Below are 9,457 nucleotides of genomic sequence, written 5' to 3' on the forward strand. Positions count from 1 at the left end.
TAAATTTTGACTCATTCTAAGTTCATATCTGGTGTGGAAAGGAAGTAAATACGCAATTATTGTGAGTAATTTAATTTAATTTAATTAATGCTGTAATTGGAACCGGGATGGGATCGAGACGGGACCTTGTTATTTGGGTCTGGAAGTGACCTGGATCTTACTGGATCTTGTTTTTTGGGTATGGAAGTGACCTGGATCTTACTGGATCTTGTTTTTTGGGTATGGAAGTGACCTGGATCTTACTGGATCTTGTTTTTTGGGTCTGGAAGTGACCTGGATCTTACTGGATCTTGTTATTTGGGTCTGGAAGTGACCTGGATCTTACTGGATCTTGTTATTTGGGTCTGGAAGTGACCTGGATCTTACTGGATCTTGTTTTTGGGTCTGGAAGTGACCTGGATCTTACTGGATCTTGTTTTTTGGGTCTGGAAGTGACCTGGATCTTACTGGATCTTGTTTTTTGGGTATGGAAGTGACCTGGATCTTACTGGATCTTGTTATTTGGGTCTGGAAGTGACCTGGATCTTACTGGATCTTGTTTTTTGGGTCTGGAAGTGACCTGGATCTTACTGGATCTTGTTTTTTGGGTATGGAAGTGACCTGGATCTTACTGGATCTTGTTTTTGGGTATGGAAGTGACCTGGATCTTACTGGATCTTGTTTTTTGGGTCTGGAAGTGACCTGGATCTTACTGGATCTTGTTATTTGGGTCTGGAAGTGACCTGGATCTTACTGGATCTTGTTATTTGGGTCTGGAAGTGACCTGGATCTTACTGGATCTTGTTTTTTGGGTCTGGAAGTGACCTGGATCTTACTGGATCTTGTTTTTTGGGTCTGGAAGTGACCTGGATCTTACTGGATCTTGTTTTTTGGGTATGGAAGTGACCTGGATCTTACTGGATCTTGTTTTTTGGGCCTGGAAGTGACCTGGAAGTGACCTGGAAGTGACCTGGATTTTATTGGATCTTACTGTATCCAAGACGGGACTTTCCCGGGATATCTCGGTCCCGGTTCCGATATCGAGAAAGCATAGTTTCAACAAATTTTGATATTTTTTAGACCAATTCTAATTAAAAATGGGATCAGAAATTAAAGTTAAGTGTAGCTACTATGGCTTTACATATTATGGTAATAAAAAAGTTTATGAATGTCGATTTTATGATCAAACAATTCCTGAAAATACAACAATAATACCCGATGGAACACATAAGTCTGATAGACGAAATGAACATGTTGAGAGTGTCGATTTAAGTAATTGCAAGCTTACAAAAGTACCGCAAGGATTAACAAGAATTTTTCCAAATTTGAAAGTCTTATACATTCAGTACTCAGGACTAACAACAATAACCAAGTCTGACTTGGCTGAGTACAAAAATCTTGAAAGGATTAACATCACCTATAACGATATTAAGTTCCTGCCAGGTGACCTGTTTGATGGATTTAAGAACCTGGAAGCTATTGTGTTTAGTTACAACAAATTAGAACTCATCGAACCAAACATTTTGGATGGACTTGATAACCTTAAACATGTGAATTTTAGGGGTAATCCAAATTATACAAAATTTTATTCACAATTTAGTGATTGGAATCCAAATGCGACACTAGAAGAAGTTAAGGACGAGCTTATGGTTAAATTTTGTAAAGAATTAACCAAAACTACTAAAGATTTACTCAAAGTTAAGGAGGAAAACAAGAATTTGAAGGACAAAAATGCTGAACTTAATGCTGAGGTTAAGAACCTTAAGGATGCAGTTGATGACGTCAATGCACAAAATCAAAAGTTGCAGTCTGAAATTCATAAACTTAAAAAATCAGACATCAAAAACTTCCTAGCTGATGAAACCTTTAAGGACTTCCACATCCAAATTGATGACCACAACTTCCCAGTCCACAAGTTCCTGATTGCTGCACGAAGTCCAACTTTGGCTGAATTGCTGAAAAACAACCCTGGACTTGAAAACCTTAAATTAATTGACATTCCAGTCGGCATTTTTGAGGTTATTTTAAAATTTCTCTACACTGATGAACTTCCAGGTGTCGATGGGATCAATTTTTTTCATCTTTTTGCTGCTGCTGAGAAGTTAAAGATTGAGGAACTGAAGAACTTTGCAGCATTAAAAATTATAAAGTTGATTAATGCTGAAAATGCATTAAAAATTCTAAAATTAAGCAACAAATACAATCACGATGAGATGAGATATCAAGCATATGAAGCTCTGCAGAAGAAATATCCAAATGTAAATTTCCGACTTGAATTGGCTGTCGATATGGATCAGCTTGATGCTTTTATGTTCCAAATTAAACGCAAGGAAGACGCTGACAGGATAATGGAAGAAATGTTCAATAATTAATCAAATTTGGGGTTAAATAACGTAGTAATCTGTGTAAAGATTGTAGATTAATAAAAATTGGTGCTTGGGACAAATAAACAGCTGTTTTTTTTCTCAATATCCTGAATCTGAGTGTGCTGAGTATGGCACAGAGTTGGCAAGACTCCAATGTCCTCCAATGTGAAGTCCGGACTCCAAAATCCTGTTAAATCTGCTTGTAAAATCCCTAAAAAGTTGCATGGAAACAGCTGTTGATGTTGATGTATCCCTGTTAGATGTATCTCTGCCAACCAGCCAATGACAATAATTTCCGATGATTTTATTCAAATTTTATTAACAATTTTCAGAATGTCAAGCGACAAAATTGCATAAAATGACTAAATCCAATAATATGTTGAGTATACAGCTTCACATCCTCATGTCCTACCTCAATCCATTGTCAAATAACTAAATTCATCCTTAATTCTCTGAATTTCCTCTTCCAATTTCTGAATTTCATCCTCTTTCCTTCTAAATCCATTAAGGATCTTTGTCATCTTGTCCAAGTCAATTGACCATTCATCCTTAAACTCAATTTTTGGATATTTTTTCTTAATTTCTATAAATGCACGCTCCCTTAATCTTTTATGGTCGTACTTGTATCCATGTTTAAAGGCTTCATATGCTGTATCCGCGTTAATTTGGTCAGTAATCTTTGTTGCTGCATAGTCCTTCAATTTGTGGATCTTGAGCTTACCAGCAGCAGCAAAAAGATGCAAAAAGTTGATCCCATCTCCACCTGGAAGTTCATCAGTGTACAGAAATTTCAAAATAACCTCAAAAATGTCCACTGGAATGTCGATTAATTTAAGGTTTTCAACTTCAGGGTTGTTTTTCAGTAATTCAGCCAGAGTTGGACATCGTGCAGCAAGCAGGAACTTGTGGACTGGAAATTCCTGGTCGTCGATATTAATGCGGAAGTCCTTAAAGGTCTCATCTTGAATAAAAATTGCAAGTTCACCAAAAATTCCATTTTCAAGGTTCAAAGTCATTTTTTCATTTTTAAGCTTTTCAGCCTCAAAATCAGCTTTAATTTTGGCATTTGTGTCTTTAAGTTGCTGATTCTCAACTTTGAGCCTTAAGACAATGGATTTAAGATCCTGACTTGACTTGGATGCTGTTGGTCTTTGGACATTCTTCTGCAATTTACTGATTAATGCCTTCAATTGTTGAGAATTTAACAAAAATTTATCATAAAGTTGAGTCTTGACATCATCAAGAGTCGCGTTCGGGACGTAGACGGAATAAATTGAGTAGCACTTGCTATAATTTGGATTACGACGTAAATTGACATGATTAATCTTATCATGTCCATCAAAAATGTTTGGTTCAATGACTTTTAATTTATTTCCACTAAAATCAATAAATTCTAAATTTTGGACATCCTCAAATAAGTCATATGGCAGATATTCGACCTCATTGTCAATACAAATGAACTTTTCCAGGTTCTTATACTCAATTAAGTCATTTTTAGTGATTTTTTTCAATTTTGAGTCACTAATGTTCAGGACCTTTAAATTAATGAAATAATTTGTGAGTCCTTGTGGAACTTTGGTGATCATGCAGCTGTCAATCTTTACGGTATTGACATCATGACTTGCTTTACCGGTGAGAAGCTTTGCACGTAGTCGCAGTTCCTTATTCTCAATTATTACTTGATTTTTAATCTCACATCCGTAAAGGACTTCGTCGTGTTGGAGATGAAAATTTGTAAATTCACATGTTGTTGTCATTTCTGGGGATTATTAAGGTTGTAGCGTCACTAAGCAGCTTCAGTAAGTTAATCGGTCCATAATTTGAAACCAGGCTGGTGTGACTCGGACTTGGAGTTGGATTTGGTTCAATCAGAGTGTGGCCGTTTCAAATTCGACTTTTTCGAACATTCGATTGTCAAAAAATTCGAACATTTCAAAACTCAACTTACTTTAAAATAAAAATTTACGTTGAAAAATAAAAGTAACGGTCAAAAAAAATTTGAATTTTGAAAGAAATTAACGGTCGTTTTAGAGACAGCCACACTCTGATTTTTGGATTTCCTTAACAATAAAAAATTTTGGAAATTTTATAACGGTCATTCTATATTCAAAAATAAACGGTCATTTTTTGAAATAAAAAATAATGACTAAATTCGTCATTTCCACAGTCTGAGCTACATCCCTGATTCTAACCTCTATTCCAACCTATTGTCAGATTCCGGACCAATTAACCGACTTATCCTACTCATCCCCAACAGGCAATAAGCATGCTCAGCGAGATCAGCGTGTTTATGAGTAATTTCAATCCAGAGTGTGGCTGTCTCAAATTCGAGTCTTTCGACATTAGATTGTCGACAAAATTCGAACTCAACATATTTTAAAATATAAATTTACGTTACGAAGAAAATTTAAAATAACGGTCAAAAAAAATTTAAATATTATTTTTTTTTTGAAAAAATTTAACGGTCGCTTTTGAGAAAGCCACACTCTAACTCAATCAATATAATTGAGTATCAACATCCCTATGAGCAGCTCCTTGTCTATTCGGGTCAATTCTCATATTATTCCTAAATTGGCACTTACTGTTCTGTATATTTTGACTTGGACACTAAATAATCTTTAATTTTGTCAATTTTAATCCAATCTGTTCAAACTTAAGTCTCAGTTTGACATGAATTACTCAAAAAACAACTGTAACTGATGACTTATGGCATGATTAACAACAATTTAGTCATTGTGAAGTCAATTTTTATTATTTATAATGAGTATGCTTGAATGACTTGATAAAAACACCAAAGGGATGAAGGGTACAGCAAGCAGTGATGTGGCACTTGGCATCAAAAATGTGTCAAATGAGTTGACTAGGCTTGATTTGGGTCTGACAGTCCCTAAAAGGCAAATGACATGCTGTCGAGAGCTTGGCTACCTTAAATATACTAGATAAGCTCTGATTTTGACAGCAGGTCCGTTGCCTGCTAGGGAGTGTGACCAAAGAAGGCATACGAAGGTGACATGGTCGAAAATCCGAGTGGTTTTTGGAAATTCCACGTTTTTGGAGTCAATGAGTGGAATCAGACTCATGACGTAAAAATGACCAAAAATCCATCCTCAAGTCAGCATGAATCTGGTCCTATTCAAGATTCTATGATATCCAGCCTCAATTCACTGTCAAGTCGAACCACTTTTAAGCCATATGCTTTTCGAGACCAGCCTCATCCTTGACATTTTTAGTATCATGTGCCATTTAAAATTGATTAATTAATACCAGAGCGTGGCCGTCTCAAATTCGAGTTTTTCGACATTCGAAAATTCGAACTCGATTTATTTTAAAATAAAAATTTACGTTACAAAAAAAAAAAAACTAAAAATAACGGTCAAAAAAAATTTGAATTTTTAAAATTTGAAAAAAAATTAACGGTCATTTTTGACACAGCCACACTCTGATTAAGGCAAGCAATTTTTGAAAAATTATAGGAAATAGACAGGTTGACTTGATTCCTTAACAGACATAGAGCATGCATTCCTGGCACAGAAAGACTCCTACGGTACCTAAAAGCAGTCTCTTTGCCTGTTAGGAGATGTCAATTCCTTACTACATGACACACAACTAGTCAGTCATGGTGGAACTTCCAAATTGTTCATCAAGCTTTCGTATTTCGTCTTCGTACTTTCGCTTTGCTTCCTCCTTCATTTTAAAATTTTGGATGAATTTATACAGCTTTTCAGGATCTAATGACAAGTCATCCTTAACCACAAAATTTGGATACTTTTTCTTAATCATCTTATATGCTTTATCTTTTATGTCATGCATCTTATGCTTAATACTTTGATTTAAAATCTCAAAAGCATTGTCTTCATTGAGTTGGCTGGATATCCTCTCTGCAGCATAATTCTTCAGTTCTTGGATCTTCAACTTGACAGCAGTTGAGAATAGATCCAAAAAGTCAATCCCATTGCCACCTGGAAGTTCATCAGTGTAGAGAAATTTAAGGATAACCTCAAAAATCACAGCTGGAATGTCCAAAAGCTTTAAATTCTCAACTTTAGGGTTGGCTTTAAGGACCTCAGCCAGAGTTGGACTTCGGGCAGCAAGCAGAAACTTATGGACTGGATATACACGGTCATTGATGATGACATTAAAGTCTTTTGTGGACTCGTTGAGGATGTAAGCTTCCAAGTCACCAAATATTCCAGTTTGTAGCTTATTAATGAGTTTGTAGTAATCAGCATCAGATATTGTTGAATTATGTCCTAAATTTTGGATATGCTGTTCATAATTTTCCATCATTTTCTTGACATTTTCAATATTTCCGTAATATTTTTCAAAAATTTGATTCCTGACGTCATCAAGAGTCGCATTAGGATTATATACAGCATAAATTGAGTAAATTTTATTAAATTTTGGATTATTTTTAAAATTGACATGCTTTAGGTCCGATAATCCATCAAGTAAGTTAGGCTCAATGTCATTCAACTTGTTCATGGCAAAGGAAATGAATTTTAAGTTCCAAAAACCTTCAAACAAGTCACCAGGCAAGGATTCAATGTCATTTTCATCACAGATGATTATTTCCAAATTTTTGTACTCAGCCAAGTCAGTTTTGGTGATTTTTTTGATTTTTGAGCCTGTCATGATGAGAATCTTTAAATTTGGAAATGTTTTGGTCGGTCCAGATGGAATTTTAGTGATTGTGCAGTTGCTGAACTTAACGCCGATGACGTCATTATTAATTTTGACATTTTGGAAGCTTTCGATGAGCTTTACTTCCTTATTGTTTGGTATTATTTGATTTTTGACCTCACAGCAGTAGAACTGATCACCGTGTGGCAAGGACAGCTTAGAAAATTCACACAAAACAGCCATTTTAAGGATTTTTGTTGGATATTTTAGAGAAACAACTTCAAATGCTAATGAATTAGTGAATATGACAGCTCAGTGTGTAGTTAGATCATGAAAAATATGAATAATTAAATGAGATTGTAGAACAGCTGTTCAGTTTCTGATAGCATATGAACCATATTGGGGAATTTAATCATCATAGAGTTTGTAGTAGCGACCACAAAGTATGAATCATATTTAATGATGCTTTTATTTTATGATTTGATAGCTTGAACAGTAAGATATAGCCATTTAAGGTTTTGCCGGCTCTCACAAGCTCCTACCAGCTCCTACCAGCTCCTATCAGCTCTTAACAGCTCCTACCAGCTCCTATCAGCTCCAACCAGCTCTTAACAGCTCCTACCAGCTCCTATCAGCTCTTAACAGCTCCTACCAGCTCCTATCAGCTCCAACCAGCTCTTAACAGCTCCTACCAGCTCCTACCAGCTCTTAACAGCTCTTAACAGCTCCTTCCAGCTCTTAACAGCTCCTGCCAGCTCTTAACAGCTCCTACCAGCTCTTAACAGCTCCTACCAGCACTTAACAGCTCCTGCCAGCTCTTAACAGCTCCTGCCAGCTCTTAACAGCTCCTGCCAGCTCTTAACAGCTCCTACCAGCTCTTAACAGCTCCTGCCAGCTCTTAACAGCTCCTACCAGCTCCTACCAGCTCCTACCAGCTCCTACTAACTCTCACCAGCTTCCACATGCCTCCCAATAGCTCCCAACAGCTCCCAAAAGTCCCCAACAGATCTTAATTACCCTTCATCAATTAAATACAAACTCACAGCTGCACATTTACTGCAAAAATCAATTTTATTTTGTACCAAAAAAGTCAATAAATTCACTTTTTATTTAAATGATGAAAAACAGTTTCAATTTCCTTCATTGCATCGGCTTTCTTGTGAATCACATCAATGAATTTTTGTAGCTTTTCTGGCTGTTTCATCCATTTATCCTTAAATTCCATCCTGGGATAGTTGCTTCTGATTTTATTAAATGCTGCTTGACTTAACTCATTGTGTCCGTACTTTTCAGCTTCGTGGAGGACATTAAGTGCATTTTGGTTTGTGATTTGGTCAAGAAGCTTTGTTGCTGCATAGTTTGTCAGTTCTTGGATCTTTAGCTTAGCTGCGGCTGAGAATAGATCCAAAAAGTCAATTCCATCACCACCTGGAAGTTCATCAGTGTAGAGAAATTTCAAAATAACCTCAAAAATCTCAACTGGCACGTCCAACAGCTTGAAATGTTCAGCATCAGGGTTGTTTTTAAGGAATTCAGCCAGAGTTGGACTTCGAGCTGCAAGTAGGAATTTATGGACTTGAAAGTCACGGTCGGCAATTTGGATGCGAAAGTCCTTTGTGGATTCATTGAGGATGAAAGTCTTAAAGTCCACAAACAGTCCCGACTGCACTTTTAATGCCAAATAGTCAATTTGTTCCTGAAAATTTTTCGCCATGTCAATTTTCTTAATTTTCTCATTTTCCAATTCTTGCGATAATTTTTCCAACTTTTCCTCCAACAGTCGGAATTTTATGTCCAAAATGTTTGACTTGGCAACGACATTTTTGACCCTCGAGTCATAAATCTTAAGCATATCCATCGGATTGTCAAATTTGTCCAAAAATTTTTGAATTTTTTGCGGATTGGACGTGAAAAATTTCTCAAAAATTTGACATTTTACATCCTCAAGTGTCGAATTTGGATTATAAATTGGGTATATTGAGTAGCATTTATCATAATTTGGATTACTGCTGAATATGACATGCACAATACCATCCAGACTGTCCAAAATGTTTAATTCAATGACTTTTAATTGATTTCCATAAAAATCAATCCAATTTAATTGTTTAAAATTTTCAAACAAGTCACCCGGCAGGAATTCAAGGTCGTTCCTCTCGCAAAGGAACTTCTCTAAATTTTCGTACTCAATCATGTCAGACCTGCTGATTGTCTTCAATCCCGAGTCATAAATGTCTAAAATTTTAAGATTTGGAAAAATTTTTGTCAATCCTTTTGGCACTTTTGTCACAAAACATTTGTCAAACTTTACATGATGTACATCATTATTGGACATTACAGTCTCATGACTTGTTGCTATTTGAAGCTGTTGATTTTCTGGTATTTTTTGATTTTTTATCCAACATCCGTATGACTTTTCACCGTGATTGAATGTAAAGTCACTTAATTCACAAATTATTTTCATGCTGATGATGTAAAGCACGTCCAACAGTTGC

General features: G+C 36.0%; 3 protein-coding genes across 4 annotated transcripts; 1 reads left to right on the forward strand and 2 right to left on the reverse strand.

Annotated features, from left to right (window-relative positions):
* The first annotated feature begins 20 nt into the window (after nucleotides 1–20).
* Nucleotides 21–3,766, forward strand: LOC139096969 (uncharacterized). The gene is made up of 2 exons (XM_070648766.1): nucleotides 21–61; nucleotides 1,060–3,766. The coding sequence occupies exon 2, from the start codon at nucleotides 1,077–1,079 to the stop codon at nucleotides 2,349–2,351; it is 1,275 nt and encodes a 424-aa protein (XP_070504867.1). The 5' UTR covers nucleotides 21–61; nucleotides 1,060–1,076; the 3' UTR covers nucleotides 2,352–3,766.
* A 1,434-nt stretch (nucleotides 3,767–5,200) lies between these two features.
* On the reverse strand, nucleotides 5,201–7,577 carry LOC139097265 (leucine-rich repeat-containing protein 70-like). Its single transcript, XM_070649097.1, has 2 exons — nucleotides 5,938–7,577; nucleotides 5,201–5,232 (listed from the first exon to the last, which is right to left on the reverse strand). The coding sequence occupies exon 1, from the start codon at nucleotides 7,206–7,208 to the stop codon at nucleotides 5,952–5,954; it is 1,257 nt and encodes a 418-aa protein (XP_070505198.1). The 5' UTR covers nucleotides 7,209–7,577; the 3' UTR covers nucleotides 5,201–5,232; nucleotides 5,938–5,951.
* Nucleotides 7,578–8,017: 440 nt separating this feature from the next.
* LOC139096436 (rabankyrin-5-like) lies at nucleotides 8,018–9,457 on the reverse strand. Of its 2 annotated transcripts, XM_070648261.1 has the most exons (2): nucleotides 9,274–9,411; nucleotides 8,018–9,197 (listed from the first exon to the last, which is right to left on the reverse strand). In XM_070648261.1, the coding sequence occupies exon 2, from the start codon at nucleotides 9,154–9,156 to the stop codon at nucleotides 8,065–8,067; it is 1,092 nt and encodes a 363-aa protein (XP_070504362.1). In that variant the 5' UTR covers nucleotides 9,157–9,197; nucleotides 9,274–9,411; the 3' UTR covers nucleotides 8,018–8,064. The 2 variants fall into 2 exon arrangements, with proteins under 2 accessions (XP_070504362.1, XP_070504282.1); XM_070648181.1 differs by having other exon boundaries at nucleotides 8,018–9,457.

This window comes from Chironomus tepperi, unplaced genomic scaffold (assembly GCF_022539635.2).
Source record: "Chironomus tepperi strain 1889 unplaced genomic scaffold, CSIRO-AGI_Ctep_v1 contig_7, whole genome shotgun sequence".
Taxonomy (NCBI): domain Eukaryota; kingdom Metazoa; phylum Arthropoda; class Insecta; order Diptera; family Chironomidae; genus Chironomus; species Chironomus tepperi.

Coding starts and splice junctions, on each gene's coding strand:
- LOC139096969 (XM_070648766.1), top strand. CDS start 1,077: ATGGGATCAGAAATTAAAGTTAAGTGTAGCTACTATGGCTTTACATAT.
- LOC139097265 (XM_070649097.1), bottom strand. CDS start 7,208: ATGGCTGTTTTGTGTGAATTTTCTAAGCTGTCCTTGCCACACGGTGAT.
- LOC139096436 (XM_070648181.1), bottom strand. CDS start 9,426: ATGAAAATAATTTGTGAATTAAGTGACTTTACATTCAATCACGGTGAA.